At 38.9% G+C, this 22944-nt stretch overlaps 3 protein-coding genes across 4 annotated transcripts; 1 reads left to right on the top strand and 2 right to left on the bottom strand.

Moving 5' to 3' along the window:
- The first annotated feature begins 2617 nt into the window (after window positions 1–2617).
- Window positions 2618–7193, top strand: LOC129725420 (alanine--tRNA ligase, mitochondrial). Its single transcript, XM_055681244.1, has 5 exons — window positions 2618–3303; window positions 3362–3713; window positions 3771–3910; window positions 3975–5115; window positions 5173–7193. The coding sequence occupies exons 1-5, from the start codon at window positions 2759–2761 to the stop codon at window positions 6013–6015; spliced, it is 3021 nt and encodes a 1006-aa protein (XP_055537219.1). The 5' UTR covers window positions 2618–2758; the 3' UTR covers window positions 6016–7193.
- LOC129725419 (cohesin subunit SA-1) lies at window positions 7136–11313 on the bottom strand. 2 transcript variants are annotated; one of them, XM_055681242.1, is made up of 6 exons: window positions 11136–11313; window positions 10961–11060; window positions 9604–10902; window positions 7919–9398; window positions 7473–7861; window positions 7136–7414 (listed from the first exon to the last, which is right to left on the bottom strand). In XM_055681242.1, the coding sequence occupies exons 2-6, from the start codon at window positions 11041–11043 to the stop codon at window positions 7198–7200; spliced, it is 3468 nt and encodes a 1155-aa protein (XP_055537217.1). In that variant the 5' UTR covers window positions 11044–11060; window positions 11136–11313; the 3' UTR covers window positions 7136–7197. The 2 variants fall into 2 exon arrangements, with proteins under 2 accessions (XP_055537217.1, XP_055537218.1); XM_055681243.1 differs by having other exon boundaries at window positions 10961–11059; window positions 11156–11312.
- Window positions 11314–13515: 2202 nt separating this feature from the next.
- On the bottom strand, window positions 13516–15361 carry LOC129721631 (elongation factor Tu, mitochondrial). The gene is made up of 3 exons (XM_055674392.1): window positions 15183–15361; window positions 14217–15076; window positions 13516–14145 (listed from the first exon to the last, which is right to left on the bottom strand). Exons 1-3 carry the CDS (start codon window positions 15220–15222, stop codon window positions 13639–13641), a joined length of 1407 nt encoding a protein of 468 aa, XP_055530367.1. The 5' UTR covers window positions 15223–15361; the 3' UTR covers window positions 13516–13638.
- Between the last annotated feature and the right edge of the window lie 7583 nt (window positions 15362–22944).

Here is a 22944-nt window from a genome sequence, read left to right as displayed (position 1 = left end):
ATTGAATTGAATTTTTCCACGGTACAAATTAAAATAAAACTTTATTCGCTAAAGACTAAAACGTGTCTCATTACTGACTTGCTCTGACAACTCTGACACAAGCACACAGTGACGTCTTCCGGTTGACAGACGTAGCTACCAACGGAGAGCCCTGATGGCAATCTTCGTTAGGGTGACCAGTTGTCCCCAACAGTTTTGCAAATCAATAAGAATAAAATAAGTTGTAACCTAAGGGGCTTAATCCCAAAAAAAATTTCTTGTAATTTTTTTATTGGCTTAAATCATGCTAAAACTATCCTAGAATCAAAATCTACATCGCTCAAGTACTGATTTAAACTCAAAGTTCGTTTGAATCAATTTTTACCGAACAACTTTTATGTTCCAAGATAACACTTTTCGTTTATTTTGGCGATGCTTGGTTTTCTATTTATTTCGAGGCTTTATGAACTAGCAGAAGTTACCTATGATCGTTGTTGTGTTACAAATATGAAGTATAGAGGTCGCTGCACCAAGTTTCGACCGTTATAGCGTCTTTACAGGACATGTGTTTACTCACAAATTCCATTTGTTTAGTCGATCGGCCGTTCTCGTTGTGTACGTTCTTTGTTTGAGTTTTTCTATATTTTTTAACTGTGAGTTATATTCAAAAGTACTTAAATATGAGTGACAAGTTTAAGTTGGACGCCAACCACGTCAAAGTCGCTGAGCATCGCATGTCTGATATCGTGAATGAGGCTAGACGCAGTCTTACATCAGATGACAAAAAGGAAGAAGAGGAAAACAAAGCCCAAGAAGGACAACTTTACGGTGCAGGGATAGCTGACTGAAGGTAAAAAAAATATTAGGGGCTTTATTATTGCTATTCTTAAGATTTATAGCATTTTGAAACTTTAAACGCGTTTTCAAAATCGGCAAGCAGTAGAACTGAAAAAGTTTACATTCGATTGACCTTAAATTTTAACTGTAGCTTCTTCATTAGATTATCTAGTGAAGTACACACGATTTTGGCGAATGGTTAACAACAACAAAAGTTATAAACAATTAAAGTCGATTTTTTTTTGTCGAAAAAAATTTTTTTTTTCCAAACCGTTGCCATTTTGCGAAGACTGGGACTTGTCATTAACTCTGCCAAAACGAAGTACATGGTAGCTGGTAGAGAGCGTGGGAGTCCCCGTGGTGTTGGTGCTGAGATGGAGATGGATGGGGAACGATTTGAAGTGGTTGACGGATTCGTTTATCTTGGTACGCTTGTGACATGTGACAACAATATGAGCCGTGAAGTGAAACGACGAGTTGCAGCTGCGAACAGGACCTTCTACGGACTACGTAACCAGCTAAGGTCCCGTAGTTTGCAAACTCGCACAAAACTAGCGCTGTATAGGACGCTGATACTCCCGGAGGCCCTTTACGGACATGAAGCATGGACGCTGAAGGAAGCTGAACGACGAGTGCTCGGAGTTTTTGAGCGTAAAGTTCTGCGGTCGATACTTGGCGGTAAACTGGAAGATGGAGTGTGGCGCAGACGCATGAATCACGAGTTGTACCAGGTATACAAACATGCTGATATAGTGAAGGTAATACAGCGGGGCAGGCTTCAGTGGGCTGGACATGTAGCCAGAATGCCTGACGAGAGAGCCGCCAAAATTATCTTCAGTAGAGAACCAGGTAGAGGCCGTCAACTCCGTGGTAGGCCTCGCACGCGGTGGATGTGCGCGGTGGAGGAAGATGCACGATCTGCTGGTGTACGAGGAGACTGCAGAGCGGCAGCCCAAGACAGAAGAAGCTGGACATCTCTAGTTCGTTCGACCCTAGACCAAACAACAAGTAAGTAAGTACTTCACTAGCGACACTTATGTAGATAATAAAAAAAAATTGGTTTGGTTTTAGGTGGCGTTGGGCACGACTTCTACTGCTCACCGCGAAAGAACTTTTAAAAAAGCGGTTCACGGCAATCGCTGCACAATCGCCATTTAGTGAAAAAAATAGCAAAAATTTTTTTTTTATTCTCCAAGAGTTGCTTAATTTAATAATATATTATTTATATACCTTACATCTCAAATGCCCTTAAAAAAAATCATGTAAAAAGTCTTGTTTTTGAGCATTTGGTGGATATTACCCCTTAAGTTGGCGACCAAATTACAATTTATTACGCACACATAAATAAAATATATAATAAATAAAAATACCCACGTAAATCAGCCCTTCTATGCGGGAAGCTCGGCGGGAAGGTACTTTTAGGTAAAAGTGATTTACTTACTTTTGAGTAGTTACACGGAAGTCGTCATTTAGGTAAAATTGGATACCTTGAATCATCAATATCAATATCAAAAACATCATTCAAGTTTTTACCCAAAATTAAGTAATCGTATTTTATTGAGCTGTTGCATTGTTTTCACCAATTTGTATGCGTATTATTGACCTAAACCAGTGAAAACATCCAGGTTTACGTAAATTGACGTTGTTTTTACCGGTTCGCTTGGTAATATTTTCTTTGTGTGCATGGTTGAACGTAGCGTGCCAATTTTATATGCAAAATGCAATTGCATATTTTCTCCAGTGTAAACCAAAAAAAAAATGAACACCTCTATGATTTGCTGCATGCATGCCGGCATTTCTCGTAAGTGTCAGCTCAGTATATTTCATAAACAAACTCAAGCTTTGTGTTATGTGTGCCTTCATAAGATAAAGTATTCATCTAAACTTTCATAATACACGACCGTCTTGCCGCTAAAATTTGACTCGATCGAACGTAATAAGTATGTCCCACCCTTTTCGGCGCGCTGCACATCAAGTTTGTTTTTTGAGGCAGCGTTTTACTAATCGTTCATACTCCGGCCGTACTGAGCCACCAACCTCCAAGCAGATCCGACAACGTTTTTTAGATTTTTTTATCGGCGAAAATGATCATCATTTGGTACGGTCCAGTGCGGTGGTTCCATTCAGCGATCCCACCATAGCCTTTGTTAATGCTGGGATGAATCAATTTAAAAATGTGTTTCTCGGAACAACAAAAGCTCCGTACCCGCGAGTGGCAAATTCACAAAAGTGTGTTCGGGTAGGTGGTAAGCATAATGATATCAGCGTTGTCGGCAGTGATGGATACCATCATACATTTTTTGAAATGCTGGGGAATTGGTCGTTTGGGGACTACTTCAAAGCCGACGCTTGTGAAATGGCTTGGCGATTACTGACAGAGGGATACGGAATTGACAGTAATCGGTTATATGTAACATATTTTGGAGGTGACGAACCGATGGGATTGCCTGCTGATTTGGAATGTCGTGATATTTGGGTCAGATTAGGGTGAGTAGGTGAAACTATGCACATGATAGATTTGTGTTGAACTATGTTTCGTTTTCAGTGTTCCGCCGGACAGGATTATCCCTTTCGGAGCTAGGGATAATTTTTGGGAAATGGGTAGATCAGGACCCTGTGGGCCTTGTACCGAAATTCACATTGATCATTCAGAAAACTTTCTAGATACAAAACGTCGAAAGCGTTTTGTAAATGCTGGTAGGCCCGACCTGACCGAAGTATGGAATCTAGTGTTTGTACAATATAACAGAAATTTAGATAGTGGGAAAATTAGCAATCTACCTCAACAGCATGTAGACACGGGATTAGGCTTAGAAAGACTAGTATCCCATCTCCAAAATAAGAGTAGTAATTACGATACAGACTTATTTATGCCTCTTATCGAGCATATGCACAAAGTAATGAATGTGCACACTTATTTCTATTTAAATTATAACGTATGTTGTAAATTACAGGTTTCTCGTAAAGATGAATATAGCGGAACATATAACATTCGAAACAAAAAGTATGAATTAGACACTGCGTATCGCTTAGTAGCTGACCATTCCAGAATGATTACGGCATGTTTATCTGATGGAATGTTTCCGTCACAAAAGTAAGTCCAATTTTTGAATGTGCCTTTAATCATAGTTTTGATATTTTTACTCTCCACATTGCAGCCATAAGTTACGTCGTATCTTACGCCGATCTTTATCGCTTTCGGAACGTATTTTCAATTGTCCAACTCTAGTACACCAGTTAGTACCACTCGTTGTTGAAAGCTTGGGCAGCACATATCCTGAAATGGAGAAAAGGCTTACTGAAACGCAGCTTATCATTAAGCATGAGGGAGAATCCTATCGAAAACTCTGTTCCAATTTGCGCAGCGAGTCTCGACCGCTACTGCAAAAGTACTCTTACCTTGATGAGGCCGATTTAGTTGATCATCCTGGTTTAACGTACGCACTGGCGGAAATTGAAAGACTGAAGGCAAAAGAGCGTATCGCAAGCCTCAATGGGAACCAGATTCATAAGATGTATGACACCTATGGACTAGATGAAGATTTACTTGTTAGAATAGCTGAGCGAGAAAACTTACAGCTTGATTTGGATGGGTATGAGAATTATTCCAAGCATTTTAAAGATGGTGCTAAACTCGAGCTTGCCACACGATTGCAGCAAACTCTCAACTCTTCCTTTGACCTTAAACAAGGTTTACATCATGCTCAAGTATGCCCTACCCGCAACGAATACAAGTATAATTATAGTTTCAATTCAGAAAAAGGCATGTACGATATTCCACAAATTAAAACCAAAATCACCTCAATAGTTCCAATTGAAACATCGCTTTGCCACGTGATAACCGAAAAAAGCAATTTTTATTTCGAATCTGGCGGACAGCAAAGTGATACAGGTCGGCTTTGGTTAGCAGATGATGCCTCTAAACAATATGATATTATTAAAGTAGTTGAGCACAACGGGTTTATCCTACATACCATCGAAACCAATGATCCAATGGAGCTACCAATAGGAAAAGAGATAATTTTAGCAGTTGATGCGGACAGACGAAGTTTTAACATAATGCATCACACCGCGACACATTTGCTGAATTCCGTTACTAGACAAGTGCTACAAGTTCCCATTTGCCAGAGGAGTAGCTTCGTTGGCGATAAAGGTCTCAAATTAGAACTGGTGGTATGTGGTCCCGCAATCGAAGTTAGTCATGTAGAAGCGATAGAGAATCAAATTCGTAAATTAATCCAACAAAATGCACCGGTTAGTACTCGTGTTTGCAATTCGTGTGATTTGGATTTTGACCAGGTAAGAGACAAATTAAGTTTTATTTAGTTTTTTGAAACATTGTATTTGGGTTTTCAGATTACTACAATACCCGGAGAAATCTATCCGGAGCACAACCTGAGAATTGTGGAGATTGGAAAGAACCTATCCACCGAACTCTGCTGTGGAACTCATGCGCAATCAACCGCTGAAATACAAGAGTTTTGCATCACAAATTTAGTTCAGACCAAACCTGGATGCTACGCTTTCCACGCTATTGCCGGGAAAGCTGCAGTCAAAGCTTATCTTTTAGGAAGGCAAATAAGCGACGATGTGAATCAACTGAAAGATGACATGGATAAACAATTAGTTAAAGATATGACTAGCATAGAAACACGTATGCAGCGATTGAAAAATGTGTTGCTTGTCGGTTCGGAAAATAACATCAATCTGCCATACGCTCTCCGACAGCAATGCCTAGAGGTTATCCATGAACTATACCAACGGCTAAAGGATCATACCCGCGAATCGCTTCGAAAGTTTATTGATATGGAAATGAGGAACCTGCAACAGGAGAAACCACTGGACAGTCACCCATTTCTTGTTCACTTTTTGGAAAGTTCCTTCATTCTTGAAGAAGTTCAGTTGAATAAAGCTACCCGACATTTCCCTGATCGGCCGATTTTGGTGATAAGTATTACGGATGATCATGTCAAAGCGCGTGCCACCGTACCCGCTGCAAAAGTTAACGAGAATTTCGATGCTCATAAATGGGCAACAGTGGTCGCGAATGTATTCAAAGCGAACATTTCCGCCCCGAAAGGACAAAACCCTGCCCATGTGTGTAACATGCGAAGTAGAAAAGTGAAAACGCTGCGATTTGAAGCACTGTTAGAGCGTGCAATGAGAGAGGCGAACGATTTTGCTCGAAAAAGTATGTAGCAATAGGATTATTTATTGTTTACTACCTGTTGTCTAGGTTTATAATAATAGATACTTAAGTTGCTCAACTAGCAAGAAAGGTCTTAATTTTGCAATATGCGTAGCATTCACTTCCCTTTCTTCATTCGTAGAATCCTATTGAACGATTGATGTGTAAGGTAAGATTCAAAATTCTACCTTCTCTGTATTTTTGACACTGATTTCGCAGCCACGATTCGGATTTACGACTACTGGCTCGTAATTCAATAGTAACTTTCACTTTGTATAGATCAATAATGGCGCCGGCTACGTCGTTAGGGCCGCTTAGTGAAGTAGAGCAAGAAGTGTTACAATCGTTGTCAGAGATCGAGTTAATCGCTGTATCTTTAACAACTAATAACGGAAGGAAACGTTTTTTTGTCACCGTGGTCAGTGAGGGACGCAGTTGTATACTTTTACCCTTCCTCTACACGCTTATACTGATATTCTTTACTGAGGCTCGTTAGTTTTTCTGCCAAATATCGCCAATTTAACTATAGTGCTTGTAATAAGCACCAATAACCTAGATTTCATGGCAGATGTCACTTTGTGACGTTTTTCTCAATTACGTGAGTCCCGTAATAGGACTGTATTCACTTCACTCCGATTTCACCGTGAAGTGACTAGTATAATAAGCCTTGACTTTTTCAACATCGATTTTTTTGGGACACCCTAGTATTCATTCAACTGCGCGTGAATTCGTTTCTCTTGAATTTATCATGAGTAGGGTCAAGTAGCGAGATGGGACGGAGGCTAAGAATAAACCCATGCGTAAAATTCTCCCTCAGATATTAAACGATCTGATTCTATTGAGATTCGAACATTCAACCATTTGCTTGTTTAAGCAGACTGTCATGTTGAGACTGCGAGCTCCCGTGATAATCGGGTTTGTTCTAACGCTCCATTTTTGAGCATAATCGAAATAACAAAAGAAATAATTCAATACAAGAAAACGTTGTTTACAATTTATGTTGATAAAACCACCTAGTTTATTCTTTTGCTTACCTCTGTGGTATACCTTTATGAATAGACCTTAGAGACAAAATCCAACGACAAATGAGAGAGTTGTAACTTGGTATTTTTTGAGTCAGAAGAATCATAATTTAAATTTATAAATATTTATTGTAGATGTTACAAGGAATAAAAGTGTATGTTATGCAATGTTTACGCTACATAATCCTGATCGTCTTCATCGTCGTGCTCTTCATCGTCATCATGATCATAATCCTTCTTTCTACGAGAATATGCTCGTTTTGACGTTACCGGGAGCTGATCTGTTTCACCGTGCAACAGTGAATTTTTATATGTCATCAAAGGTTGCCAATCTTCGGATCGGCTCGATGGAATTCCAGCATTGAGTCGACGTTCCATAAAGCTTAAACTAAAAAGATATCAAAAATGTTTCATGAATTAGGATAACCAAAAAAAAAACAGCTTACATTAGCTTTTTATCCTGCTTGATCAACTTGTTAGTTAATTCGGCTAGTACTTCAAGAAACGCGATACAAGGAGGCGGTGCCGATGGATCTTCATACGCTTCGTTCGGAATCGTAACCGCAAACAAAATTCCAGCACGATGGAAGACGGTAATCGCTTCACGATTTTTTACCGCATCCAAGCCGAACGAAAGAGCAAACCGTTTGGCCAATTCCTTAAGGTCTTGGAATTCTTGAGAGTTTCTCGACACGCGTCCACCTGTTGAAGCGTCCTGAATGTCCTTGAAGATGTTGATCAAACTCAAACACATAGTCAAGGCGCAGTTCACCTTGTTAATTTCTCTGGTTTTTCCGAGCGTAGTTTTGATTATGTCACCGTATTCATTATAGCACTAGAAAACCAAACACATGTAACGAATTTTTTTAAAGTAAAACTACCTCAGACATACCCTCAAATAGTGCTTGAAAATTTCCGATGCCGATTTCATCGGTAGGACGTTATAGACGATCAGCTTGCAGTAAGCAGCCAAAAAGTTACGTCGTTTGTGCAGTTCTTCGATTCTGGTTTCATCGTGTCCTTCTTCTTGTTCAGGCGAGAAAACATTCGTTTGCACAAACTCATTCAACAGTAATTGCTGTTCGGGACTGGGAATGTAAACCAGTTGACGGATAGGTTCATTTGGATGGCTGACCAACTGATCGCTAAACACCACCAGTAGATCACAGATCGACATATAAGCAGCTTCCACAATCGGGGCAACCTCGTAAGACATCAAATTATTACAAGCATCCATATACTTCTTCAGGTTTTCACGCAATTCATCCACTTCTTTGGCTGCCGATCTGTCCATCGTATTTTCCAAATAGTACAAGCCCCACTTGATGGAGAAAAAGCACGCTTCAATGCAGTAAACTAAAGCCTCATGAGGAATTCCATTGTCTCCGGCATTTTCCGAGAGGCATTCTTCAATATCTTGATAGAGTGAATCAAATAAATTCCATGGATTCAAATTGTGGCAAGAGTACAAGATAGAAACCTTCTTCAGGCTAATATTGACGTTATAAATTTCATCCTCATTTGGAGTCTCCTCACCGGCTATTAAATTGCGATAATCATCAATAGCTTCCTTGTAACGATTAACGCATTCATCGATGACATTTGACCGGGCGACATCACATCGTGTATAGATGGCGCTTCCCTCCGTACAGAGGAATTCAAATGTTTTCGAGCACGTGTCCAGCACGTCACGGTCTACGTGAATCGACATGATATGGGTCATTTTGTCCAGTAACGTTTGCAAATTTGCTTCTTGCCTGGTAGTTGTATAAAGTTCCAAGTCGAAATACTGGGGAATTGCCAATAAATTGGTCAACTTCTCACTATCTGCACTGTACTTATTCAACAGCAGTGGCAGCGTATGTATAAAATGCTCTGTCAACTTTTGCTTATCGTCCTGAACCTGTTTGATTTCTTTAGCGCTCAATGTCATCTTTCGGCTGCTACCGCGTCCAACTGGAGGCTCTCCAGTCGCAGCTTGCCTAACCGCGCTCACCATGATTTCAATCAAAGTCGATTCCTGCTTATTATCCAACGTTTCTTCCATCTGACCTGGTTCTTCCAATAACAAGTCAGTCATACACTCCCAGTCCTTCACCATCGGATTGCTATCGATAAACGAATCCACTAGATAGGCTCCGTGCTCGTGCAGCTCTGATTCAATAAAGAACTGAACCAAATCACGCAGTAGTGGAGTGTTTGGCAGACGTTTTTTGCCGCGTTTTGTGTGCGTGACCTGAGCATCAGCGTCCAAACAGAACAATCGAACGTTCAGAAACTCAGCAGCGGCTTGAGCGACACCACGATGGGATGAGTATACCAATTCGTACACTATTTCGCAGTCTTTATCAGTCAGGATGTCTTGATGGATTCTGAGGCGAAAAGAGAAGAAGGTTATTAGCGATTAACATAAAAAAAAAAATTCTAAGTGATTTTGTTTTACAAATTATTGTTTCCTGCTGTATAATCATACTGAGTTTTGATTGCTTATTTTAGCTCTAGTGCACCATCCCAAAACTGCAGAAAAACTACTTAGCAAAAACTGTTATTCTTTAAATAATGATACATCATACTCACTTTAAAATGTTGATCACCAGCTTCACTGCATGAACGGCGGCTTCAAATTCCTTGTCCAAAGTCATCGCCACGATTCGGTCTTTAAATTTCGAAGTGAACAATTCCAACTTTCCTTTGAGTTCCTCGTTTTCATACAGCGGTAATAGAGCTTGCAGACAGCGTAGCCGAACTTCGCCAACCTTATCGTGCAACGTCCAACCGATGTACTTTAAATAGGAATCGTCCAAAAAATTCTGCGAAAATTTTTGCATCCAAATACCAATCTCGGACATACAAATCGCTCTTATTTCCGGTAGTGTGTCTCGATAGCGATGAACAAAAACTGATTTGAACATGTACGTTAGCATGTTCTTTATTTCGTCCATGTTCTCCTCCAGTTCGGTCCGTTTAGACATCAGCGATTCCAACCGATCTGGAGCTCGTTTATCGCGGGGCTTCAATCTTTCTGCGTCGTATTGTCGGGCGGCATTGTCGAAATTGACTGAAACGAGTAATGCCACATCGACCAATGCGGTCATCAATTTCATCGCTGCCAGTGTTGCTGTATGACGAAATGCTCGTACTTGAGAATCAGACAAACCGGTGAGAAGAGAAATAACATTATCCATTAAAAATTGATCGTAAATGATGGAATATTGACACTGTTTCACTAATGTCTGTACAAAATCGCAGAAATTCATTTTGAATTTCTTCCATTGCTGACCGGGCATAATAAGCGGATATTCATGACTGTCTTCGTCAAATTCTTCAGTCATTTTACGAATGATAGCTGTATGCTCCATGGTCTGCTGCATTTCAGGGGTGATTTTTCCTTTGCAACCACTAGCGTGAACAAAAAAATTCATAAGAGCAATGAGTGCCGAGTCCTTATCCAACTTGTAGCTCTCGATCCAATCGTCGACGATTCCAGTAATTGCGGATTTGGAATGTCTCAGGATAAAATACAGACTGCTTTCATCAGTAGTACTTTCCCGATCCGTGACCACAACCCTTTCCTCATGGTCATGATGATAGACCCGCTCTTTTTTCTCTCGTGGTTCTTTCGGTACACCCTCACCTCGAGGCTTACGAGGAGCCTTACGTTTTTTCTGTTGCTGCTGCTGCTCGAATCGGGATCCAAAAAATATATCGTCATCATCTTCGTCGATAATCGGCGCTTTCAGTGGTACTCCACCTCGGGCCCTTAAACGAGTCATTCGTCCACCCCGACCACGCCCAGTTGTCTCTTCTTCCGGGTGAGCTTCCTCAGAAGGACCCTCGCCCGCACCTCCTGATGACCAACTTTCATTAAGCGGTTCACTGAATGAAAAACCAACGATGAGGTCAATAATTTTGATGGCAGAAGTTATAGTTTTACCTTTGATACGGTGGCTCTGGCGGCTCATCGAAATCCGGAGGTGGTTCGTCCATTCGAATTCTTTTTCCGCCTCTTCGATGCATTTTGTTGTTTTTTTTTTCTGTAACATTTAGATGTTGTATGTAAACAAAATAGCAGCTTGAAATTTCAGATCTTTTTCATCAATTCCACTTACAAATTGATACAATTACGAACCTTAACCTGTTACCAGTTTCGTAAACGATCTGAAATATTAACTATATACCAAACGAAATTAAATATCTGCATTAAAAACTGTAAAAATTAAAACGATCATGTATTTGCGTACTCGTAAAAAACAATTTTATTTTTGGCTTGGGTTGTTACCAGGGTTGCCAGATTTACTAACCCAACTGACATATCTACACTGAAACAAAATGACTATTTATTTCTATAAGAATAACGCCATTTTCCCGTATGAGTATTTCCTCACAAAAAAAATGCTTTTCGAATTAATAAATATATATTTTTAACTCGTACTTAGGGAATTGAACTGTAAATGTCATATACATATAGACAACCACGGACTTATGAATATTAATCGGTTGAAATAAGATATTTGATAATCTTGTCATTATAGCACAGACAAACAAACATACCACGAAATTTATTTTCGTGGTTAAAAATAACGGTCAATTCAAATGAGTTTAAGTTTTGCGGATTATTACCGTCGCAGCGGTGATGTGCTTTTTTTCTTTGAACTCAGTTCGCGCCGTGCTGCCAAAACAGCAGAAAGGCTGAACATTTATCTTCTGCGGAATATGAGGGCTTCTTAAGCTATAGTTCAGGCGAATACCGCTGAATAAAAGCTTATTAGGCTGTAAATCAATAAAATGGTTTGCTTAGTATGTCAGCACAAGCTAGGAAACAACAATTATAAACACTACCCTCACAGGTGGAAATGAGATACATACCCTTTCAAATCTGTTGGCGTTCTGCTTGTCGTCTTGGCTTTTGAACATGCTTCACAAAAACTTCAAAACAAATTATATAACCTGAAAATCGAGGCAACGATAAATTATTACAGAAACTTACGTTCCACTCCTGATTCGTGATTCGTAATGCGGTCTTGATCTGTCATTTTGAAACATCAATTTCACAATAGAGGTTTATGAAATTTCCACAATAATGGCATAAATGACAAATGAGAACCATAAGTCAAGTCTACATGGAACTCTCAAGTATTGTTAGGAAGTTCATACGTGAGCGAATGTAATGCATAAACTGCTTACATTTTTTATCTACTACTCATCGGTTTGGCACCCACTTTTTAGTTGTTTGCCCTATATTAACTAAAATAGAGTAAACGTCCCATAATTGCCCTTGATTTATTCTCGAATAATATGTCCATAGAAGAAAAAAGATAAAGATTTAACGTTTGTTTTCAGTACAATGTGCGCTTTCAACGATTAAGATATTTTGTGCAAGTATTTTAATTGAAATTTTAACACCATGATGGGTTTATGATTGGTAAGCTAAATTTTGATGTTCGGAGTGCCCCTGTGATGATAATTGTCCTGCCACATACCCCTACAAACGTTTATAATATTCGAAACTTAAAAAGTTACCAATCGTGATTCCCTTAGTTTATATATGGGAATGAAAAGGAACATTCGTATAATAGGCCATGCAAAATTTGGCAATTTTCAATGCTCTCAAAGGAATTGGTTCTTCCGATGAACTAACTCTTTTGAATCATTGATAAATATCTAATCATAACAATTTTGTCCAGGTAAATAAACACCACTTACTGCGAATGATATTGATATTAGAGATGGTCGGGTTTGGATTTCTTCAAACCCGAAACCCGAAAATTTTATTTTTGTGAAACCCGAACCCGAAACTGTAAAACCCGAGCTCGACCGAACCCGAGATTAATTTTTGGAAGTCGATTTTTTAAGCTAATTTGAGGCTGCCCTGAAGCTTTGAACCTCGAATGGTATTGAAATGTTAGTGATTTTTACAGTTACATGAAATTATACATCATTATCTTGTAAATATGCTTATTTGATATAGTCGGGTCTCGGGTTTTTAAACAAAAACCCGAAATTTTTAAGCCCGAAACCGACCCGAACCCGAATTTTTTTTTCCACCAAACCCGAGCCCGACCCGTACCCGACACTTTCAAAAATTTCCAAACCCGAACCCGGCACTTTCAAAAGTTCTCAAACCTGAACCCGACGGGTACGGGTCGGGTTTGAAAACCTGAAACCCGACCATCTCTAATTAATATGAAATGTTCATACCGATATCAATTCAATATAGGTAAATCTGAGGTGAACCTAAAAAATAGTGTATATAAACTAAACAAATCGAGTAGAAGAAAAACTTTCTGTAGGCTTGCGCAGTACAGTATAACTTTGTTTCGATTTTAATCCCAATTAGATATAAGCGCTTTCTTCTGGAGACGGGTACATTGTTGTCAAATCTATGGGCACCTCACCTGAACAAGATAGAAATATGTTTTATATTATATTTTTAAGAGTATTTCGCAAAAGAGAATTAGGTAATTTCTCAACAGGAAACGACAACCCTCATTTATCGATTATTCATGATGCGTATTGATCATTCCAGCTCTATGTCACTAACACCAATCGGTACTTATCCAATAAAAATTACAATAAGACAACGCACTTAAAAGCTCGCAGACACCTTTTGTTTTAGGCCTTTCCACTGGCAGCTTTCTCTCGCGCTTTTTTGCCTTCGACCAGAGACAGCCTTTCCTTTTCAGTCAACGGATTCAGAACTTTGGTTACTACTCCGGTTCCTAAAGTAATGTGACCGTCTCGCAGAGTAAACCGCTGGCCCTGTTCCAGCACCATCGGTCTCATCAGGCGCAAATGTAGCTTGGCATCCTCGCCGGGCATTACCATTTCTTTATCCGGGATTTGCACCTGAGTTGCACAATCCCAGGTCCGTGAGAACATTTGCAGTTGAATGAAGCTAGTGAAAGGCTTGTGACGACCGCCCTCATCCTTGCTTAAAATGTACACCTGGGCTTCGAAATTGTCATTAGCCTTGACTGAGCCCGGTTTGCACATAACCATTCCACGTTTTATATCATCTCGCTTGATACCTCGAACCAGAGCACCAAGTTGATCGCCAGCATGTGCTTCTTCGAGGATTTTGTGAAACATCTCAATGCCGGTAATGGTTGATTTAATAACCTTAAAAAAAATCGTTAGGTTGTAGGCCACTCCAACAAAGCAAACTCACTGCTACTTAAACGTAAAATTACCTTATTGTATCCGACAAATTCACACTCCTGCCCTTTTTTCAGAGTTCCACGCTCCAAGCGTCCTGTTACCACTGTACCTCGTCCAGGTATGCTATGGACCGATTCTACTGGCAGCAGGAATGGCTTGTCCAAGTCGCGCATTGGCGTCGGTACATACTTATCTACTTCATCCAGCAGTTTTATTACGGCATCTGAACCTATCTCTGGGTTCTTTCCTTCTAATGCACTCAGGGCAGATCCTCTAATCACTGGGACATTATCTCCATCGAAACCCATTTCACTCATCAACTCCCGGATTTCCATTTCCACAAGATCAACCATTTCCTGATCAGCAGCATCAACTTTGTTAATGAATACAACAATATGATTAACACCAATCTGCTTGGCTAAAAGCAAATGTTCTCTGGTCTGCGGCATAGCTCCGTCAGTTGCAGCAACAACCAAGATAGCTCCGTCCATTTGAGCTGTGCCGGTGATCATATTCTTAATGTAATCGGCATGACCCGGACAATCGGTATGGCCGTAGTGCCGGTTTTCCGTTTGATACTCGATGTGGGCAACATTTATAGTAATTCCTCTAGCCTTTTCCTCTGGAGCGTTGTCAATGTCAGTGTATTTTTTGCTTTCGGCCAAATCTTTGTCAGCTAAAACTTTCGTAATAGCAGCCGTCAGGGTAGTTTTTCCATGATCAACATGTCCGATTGTACCAACATTGCAGTGCGGTTTATCCCGTTTGAAAACTTGCTTTTCAGCGTAAAACCTTTTCTGGAAAATTTGCTGATTTAAAAGTGTTTTAGAACGAATCACATTCAGAGTAGCCCCGCTGCTGCACAGGATCTGCGAGAATGTTTTGTGAGCTCCTAGAAAAAAAAACATGTTTTTAACCTCACTTGTCTTGAGAGGATTCTTGTTACGCTTCAGGACAAGCAATTGAAACTAGCAAATATTTTGAAAATAAAAACGCACCCGGGCTCATTATAGCACGAAGAGTTATGTAGCTTGACATTTTCAAAATCCTTTTACTTTTCGGCACGCAATTCAGCAAAAAATTAGTCTAAATACGGCTTAAAACAATAGCAAGTAGAATTTTCTGAAACTTTTCTTGCGTAAGACCTCACACTTCGCCTAACTTTGACGTTTATCTGAACGACCGGAATCGGATATATTGCTCGAAAAAGGATTGGATCGTTATTTCGTCACGCTGATACTTATACGCTTAATTGTCGAAAATAGAGCTCTCCTAGTTTTTACTTTTCGCTTGAGATTTACGACATCTTGATCGTCTTTTTCTTTTCGGCTGAAATTACTGCCGTGGAACATGGTTGAAAAGGAGAATAACTGTTGCCTTATTAAATTGAACTAACAGTTGAATGTTTTACCAGATTTGTAATAATTTTTATTTTTTTGACATATTTACATTAGTCCATGTTTGTCAGCTCAGGGAGTGTACCCGAAAAAAAATTTACGATGTACTTTGCGGTGAAAACAGTAAACGGACAATGTTTTTTATTGTAACCATAAAAAACATGGTATTTTTACTGTAAACATGCAAACGATTTTTGTCATTACCATGTTCTAACAACGTTTTTCGTTGTTGCATCTACCACCGACAATATTTTTACCATGAAAAACATTGTCAGTGACTTCTAAATGTATGGGAAAAATGCCTGGAAAAATGCTGTTAAGAAACATAACAACCCCCCTTTTTCATGGTAAAAATGACAAAAACATTGTTTTTTATTGTTCTGGACAATGATATTTAATGTAAAATTGATGTATTTACAATGAAAAACGTAGTTAAATTATAGTATAACTGTGTACAATTACAGCAACTTTTAAGGTTTTTTTGATGTTATTTTTTTTCGGGTAACCACTCGATAGAAAATTTTGACAGATGGTATTATATGCATGTATCAACTAAATCGGGTGTTTGTGTCGACGTATTGATCAGTCAATTTCGTCAAACCACGTATGTTGACTATTTCTTGGCTAATTAAATCGTAAGATGTGAATTTAATCTGTTATAAGATCGCTTTATTATATAAAGTAAAATCGGATGATATTTTTTATGTTGATTAATAAGCAAACGAAATAGGATTTCGTAGTCTTTTTTCAAAATGGTTCCGGGAGTAGAAGCAGCATAAGATTTTTCGCCGAATAATGCTATATATTTCAGGTAAGTAAAAACACATTCTTGAGTACTTTACAATTACAGTTGCATGGATTGTTTATGTGACTTCTTTAATCATTAACAGAGCAACTGTTTTTTAACTTTCAGACAAATTTCCTGCTGCACTTCTACATTTCGTAGAAGATTTATTTTGTCTTTCATCTCGAGAATTTATTATATAATGATAATGAGTAAGATTGTGATCTATTAATCCAAAACTAGAACAATCTGTTCCAAGCAGTTTCTGTTCCAAGCATCTGAACAAAACAAAACAATTTATTCGGTTAAAGAATCATCAAAGCCCTTATTCAACTCCCGGCTGTACAAGCAATAGCTAAAGCTCAACCGGCTGGTTCGATAACTTTAATAAGAGGATTACCCGGTCCAGAGGTGCTGAACTGAAGGTATGGATCGGCTGCGATGTGAGTTAAAATATAAGTTCAAATTAAATCTTAACTTCCAAATTACTTGTTTGTTTTTTTAACTCTATACATGGATTAATCAGCCTATTTAGTATGCTTGAATAAAAAAAATCTCTACTAATCTGCATATTTAATCTGATTCATTTGGATTTAGAATATGATCCACCGATTTCTCAACCTATTTCGTATGGTTCAGACAATTTTATCACCAGACTAATCTACTTGTTTCGTTTGGATTCGTATATGGGCTCGAACGAAATCACCCTAAAATCACTCGATTTGGTTGGGTTTCGTCGACCGATTTCGTATACTGATCAATCAGTAAACCCCCATGTTAAACTCCCATAAGAGTTGTTGTAACAATCAGTTGATTCGTCGGAGTCGAAATCGGGGAATTGTGCATACCAGAATGTACTAAATATGGGGAAAAATAGGAGGGTCTTTTTATGGGGCATTCTAAACCTCTCCTACTAAACCAGTGACGACGTCATTTTCAGAAATAATTTCTGATTCCTTTGAAGCTTCTTTTTTCAGGATGCACAACAGCTAGAATATCAAACCAATGTGAGCTTTGTGTTAACTGGCATTAAAGATAATCGAAGTTTACTTTGTTTCTTCTAGCCAGTGTTTGATCTTGAACAAAAAATCTTTGATTTTAACTTAATCATGGTCAATGGTTCAGATGTGGTCCAAACCTGCATTTAAAATAAATGTAGGAGATTTGTGGATTCACAGCGATGTTAGCCTCGAATGGAGCACCAGAGATGCCATATAGCTAGTTTCCACTTTCACTGCGAAAACTTCCTATTGAAACAATTTAAACGACAATAAACGTTAATAGGGTGCATAGCCCTCATAAACAGCTTAAATAGGAGTTTTTTTTTCATAGGATGGGACCATAGTTAATTTTTAACCAAATTTTTTGAATGATTTCTTGGCCAGTTTTGTGTATGTTTCATTTAAGTAACGAAATTCTTTTACGATATTGTCGCAAAGCAGCATTAGCTCGTAAATGAGCATGAGCATTTTTTTGCATTGACGACCGTACATATCGTAGTTGCACCTCCGTGATCGACCTGAGCTTGTGAAGTTGCACAGAGAACCACATATATAGTTTTTGGGATGTTATACCATCTTCAATGTACAACAATTCAGTAACTCTCACTTTAAAAAGATCAATAACGGCGCTGGTCACGTCCTTACACACCAAATTTTCATTGCTGGAAACCAGCAACATTTTGCTGATTTTTGGTGTGCTGTGTTTCCAGCAATCTGTTCAGCAAAATGAAATTTGCTGATTATTCAGTAATGCTCAATTGCATAAAAATGACAGATCGTTTGCTGCATGTTCAGTAAAACAAAATACAACTTCTGGTTGTCAGCTATGCCAATTTGATGTACATTCAGCAAGGCATAAATGTATTTGCTGGTTAACCAGTCAATTCAAGGGAACCATGTTTCCCTCAGGCACCAGCTTCCATCCGCCCATCGGATCATAGCCAAATTTCTGTTGAACTAAAGATGTATGATTATCATTTCAACTTTTAAGTTCATCTAGCCCAACAGTGACTTAGCTATGGTCCCATATCCGCTATCAGGAGCTTAGCGATGGTCCCGTACCAGCTGCACAGCGATTTGGCGCGTTTTACTAATGACAGCTTGACGTAAATTTTTTTGACATATCAACTCTTTCGCTGGATTCCAGCAAACATTCATTTACTGTTTTCTGTTCAGCAAATAGATTTTCTGTATTTTCGCGAATCACTGAATCGATTACTGGTTTTTAGTAAATTTATCAATGAAATACTGGTTTACAACAAAAAAAAATTACTGAAAGAAATTCAGTAAATTGTAGAACTGAATTACAGCAAACTTTTGAAACAAATGTTTTGCTGATACACTTTCAGCAATGTATTTTGCTGAGCCATAAAGAGAAATTTTGATGTGACAGTCGTTGGGGAAAAATAGGAAGATGATTGTTAGTTCGACAAACGTTGTTATGAGATCGAGTTCACCTCTGCATCTCTATAGATGTCACAGGAAGGGTATTTTTGTTAGTATGATGGGGTGGGAAAGATCAAGATTCGCCGTGGTAGGTAATATGATCAGATATTTTTAAATCCGGAACGTGAAGAATAATATCACATATTTAGACATACGTAACAATGGCGACTTTTTTTGGTACTCTTTGCCCCACATCACCCGGTACCAACACCAGTATGAACTGCTCGACGAAAATGAACGGAATGAATTTTCTTCTTAGCGGCTCTACTCGAGCCCTCAACAAAATCCCTTACGAAACTGTCAAAAAGTTGTTTACAAAATCAATGCTGCATTTTTCGAGTGGGAACGAGACAAATGCAGGGCTGTGCAGGTACACAACCTCCATAAACTACTCAAACAGAGGTTTTTTTTACAGAGGTTGGTACTTTCGAGTAGTTCATCTTGTACCAACTTTTTTGGAAGATTTCTTCCTGAGTGTTACGTGTGTCTTATGTATGTGATAATATCTAAACCAAATAAATAATCGTCAGATACAAAAGCTAAGCGCGAATCAACGAGCTGATTCGCAGGCACCGATTTCATGTCCTGTGAGAGTAAGCTGTGCGATACGAATCTCCAGATCACCAGCCACCGCAAACCGAACTCAAACGATTGATCGCTGTACTAAAAACAAAACCTGTCTATCTTTTTTTTTGTTATTTTAGAATCAATAAAGTTGATATATTTAATAATAAAAAACAATACTGTGAACAATTAATATATGTCGCGATAACGGCCACTATACGGTACCTGCATAAACAAAAACCATAAACGGATTATAGTCCAGATGGTTTTACGATAACCCATATGGTCTTGACTATACCCCGTACTAGTTGTTAGGCACGTTTTATGGTTATTGATTGGTAGCCAGTTGCTATCTTCATCACATTTGACATGTGACTAATATTCGAAAGCGAGTTGAAAAAAGTAAAATATTTCTAAACGCGGGTATGGTCGCATCCAGCCTGCTCAGGTGTTAAACTATATGGATGTTCGCCGTTAATAACAATCGTTAACGCAAAAAAAACCTAATGAACAGCAAAAAAAACAGTGCATATCGAAACAAAGTAATCGGCCAAATTTTAAGTTCAAAATTTCAAAACATTTTAACAATTAAAAAATATCGCGAAATAGACAAACAAGCTGTGCGGTAAGCGTCTGTTCTCAGAATGAGAAAACATATGAAAACGCTGCGCTTTGCGCCGTCTAGCCTCAGCACACAACCAGTCCAAAAAAATCGTGGGATACAACATACACGCGGATGATAAAAATTAATAATTTGGTTCATGTCGGTGAAAGCCACCATCAGGTAAAATAAACATGTCTGTAAATGTATGCGCTTATCTTAGACACCGAAGCAGCATCCAGTGAGTCAAGCGCTCGCACAAACATTTACAAACAAACCGTTTCCATGATTACAGTTGCCGCTCTCCCGGTTTCTGCCTCTCAGCAAAACTTGCCATCGGCGACAAGCATATGTACAGCGTAACACGAACGCGTTCAAGAAATGTCACCAACACAACACTGCGCTATTAAAACAGCCAAACTGTAATAAAATTCAAGTTCCTGATTCTCTTCACTCGTGATTCACTCCAAACATACCCTAATCAACAAAGAATACCCTCAACCACAACTATCACACGAATTTAGTTTATTTTTAACCAAATTTATTGAATGATTTCTTCGCCAGTTTTGTGTATGTTTTATTTAGGGGCCATACACATTCCACGTGGGCAGCTTTGGGGGGGGGGGGGGCTCGTGAAAAATGCAACCTGCAAAAATTTCACTTCGCTTGAAACTGTAAACAAATTCGATCCAGCGAAATCTAAGGTTGTGGATCTCACCTTTTTCACTTGGATTTAATTTTTCACGCATGCGAACGCTAGTGAAAAAACCAGCAGCAAGCGAAAACTTGGGTGTGTTTATATTCTGTCAGTTGCAGCCAATTTTTACTTCGCTCGGAGCGTACACGGTAAGAGTCTAAAACCCATTAATGGGTATTGTTGTACCCATTTTTTTCTGTCATATGCGGCTGTCAAAAAATGGGTAAATATAAAAATGTGAAATGGGTAAAATTGTACGCATTAGAAAGACATGTTCTTGGAAAAAGTTGAAGAGGTTGTTTATAAGACACGACCGCAGAGTTGACGTAGAATACGACAGCCTGTCTTATGTATTTCTTGCTCAATGGGGTTAATCAATTTAATGGTCTTTCTGCTTCAGATGACGTTTACCTCTATAGCCGGCAGCGGTAACGACAATAAACATCAGCAGAAGCTATGTGCAGCTATGCAGTTTCACTTGCTGCCGTATCCAAAACAAGAATGAAATTGAATTGTTTTGAGGCTGTCTTTTGTATCAAATTGCACTGAGATAGCTTAATTTAGACAGTGGCTACGAAGATGTTATAGACGAGGGCCAATAGTGCATTCCCGTTTAACTAGGCTTAATACGAACAATTTCCTGCAGTTTGCGGTAAGACTTGAGCGAAAAATTATGTGTTTCAGGCTCACTGGCTCAAACATTCTTCAAATAATTGTTAAAATACACTCAGTAAATTTTGAGGCTTAGCTGAAGTCAAAAGAGGTTAATAATGTTTGTCAATGCTATTTATTGACAACTGAATATTGTTTTTTTAAAATGACAAATTTTTTATTTAGTTCTGAATCATTTACTGTGATATTTAAAATCAACATGAGGTGATTTATTTGCAACTATATATGATAATTTTAATCGCTATACTGCTAGCCACACACGCTATATAGCTAGCCACGCACGCTGTAGATTTGCACATACACGCTATATAGCTGACCAAACACGATATAGACATGCTATAGCTAACCACACACGTTTTATAGCAAGCCACGCACGCTATATAACAAGCCACGCACGCTATATAGCAAGCCACACACGCTATAGACATGCACAGACACGCTATAGACATGTACGCGCAAGCCACGCACGCTATATAGCAAGCCACGCACGCTATATAGCAAGCCACACACGCTATAGCTAACCACTGTCGCCGCCGCTGTTGCCCGCTGCTGCTCCACGCCGCCTTTGCCCACTGCCATCGCTGCTACTGTCCGCCGCTGCTGCCCGCTGCTAGTAAACTGAGCTTGCTTGAGGAGAAGCAGTCTCTTATATAGCCCAACGAGTGCATTCCCGGCTAACTAGGTACTCCATTCTGTCGTCCTTTTTAGGGAAAGGCAGCAAGCGACCAATCAAATGCTGACATTTACGTTTCGACAAGGTTCAACAATTTTCAATAGTACAATAATTCGAACAATCAGATTACAATTTTATGTATTTGGACGGGTGCTTAGATGATTTTCCAATCGATTGCTGCAAAAATGACGGAAATCGGTTGAAAACTGACTGAGTTTAAAACGTTTGAAATTGGACAATTTTCGTGACGCTCTCGATGTTTGAAGTTGGACCCCTGTATATGTTGCCGTAAGACGTATTCTACGTCAAAAAAATGGGTAATTTGTTTACCCATTAATGGGTGAAAAAATACTTCAAGCATCGTTTAAGTTTGCTTTGTCGATTTGATCGCACGCGTTACTTCTGCGATCTGTTTTGTTTATTATTTGTCAACAATTGCCATGGAAGGACTTTTTTTTTTTTTAGGGGGGATTTGTTAGTAGCTTAAGTATTTATGATAAATATTAGTAAATAATGAGTATGTGTGTCCAATCACAAATGGTGACTTCTCAACACTGTTAGAAATTTGTAATTTTAATTCTTAGGATTTGTTTGCTTTCGCAATTAAGACTTATCATTCGTAGGGACTTAAACCTACTTGTCAGAAAAGGGGAAGTAAACTTACAACTAACTTAATTGCTAACTTATTGCCTATAAAGAGAGCTTATCGTAGCAATTGAGGATTGCAACGATTTTTGTTGAAAATTGTTAATTATTTTATTTGACATAGCTTCTAATGGTTCAACACCAGTAAGTCTATGTAATTCGAGTGTACCAAACCAAGGAGGACGCTTCAAAATCATTTTCAGAATTTTATTCTGAATCCTTTGGAGCGTTTTCTGCCTTGTTGAACAGCAACTTGACCAGATCGGTACAGCATAAAGCA

Source organism: Wyeomyia smithii, chromosome 2 (assembly GCF_029784165.1).
Source record: "Wyeomyia smithii strain HCP4-BCI-WySm-NY-G18 chromosome 2, ASM2978416v1, whole genome shotgun sequence".
Classification (NCBI taxonomy): domain Eukaryota; kingdom Metazoa; phylum Arthropoda; class Insecta; order Diptera; family Culicidae; genus Wyeomyia; species Wyeomyia smithii.
This window is presented reverse-complemented; position numbering and strand designations above follow the sequence as displayed.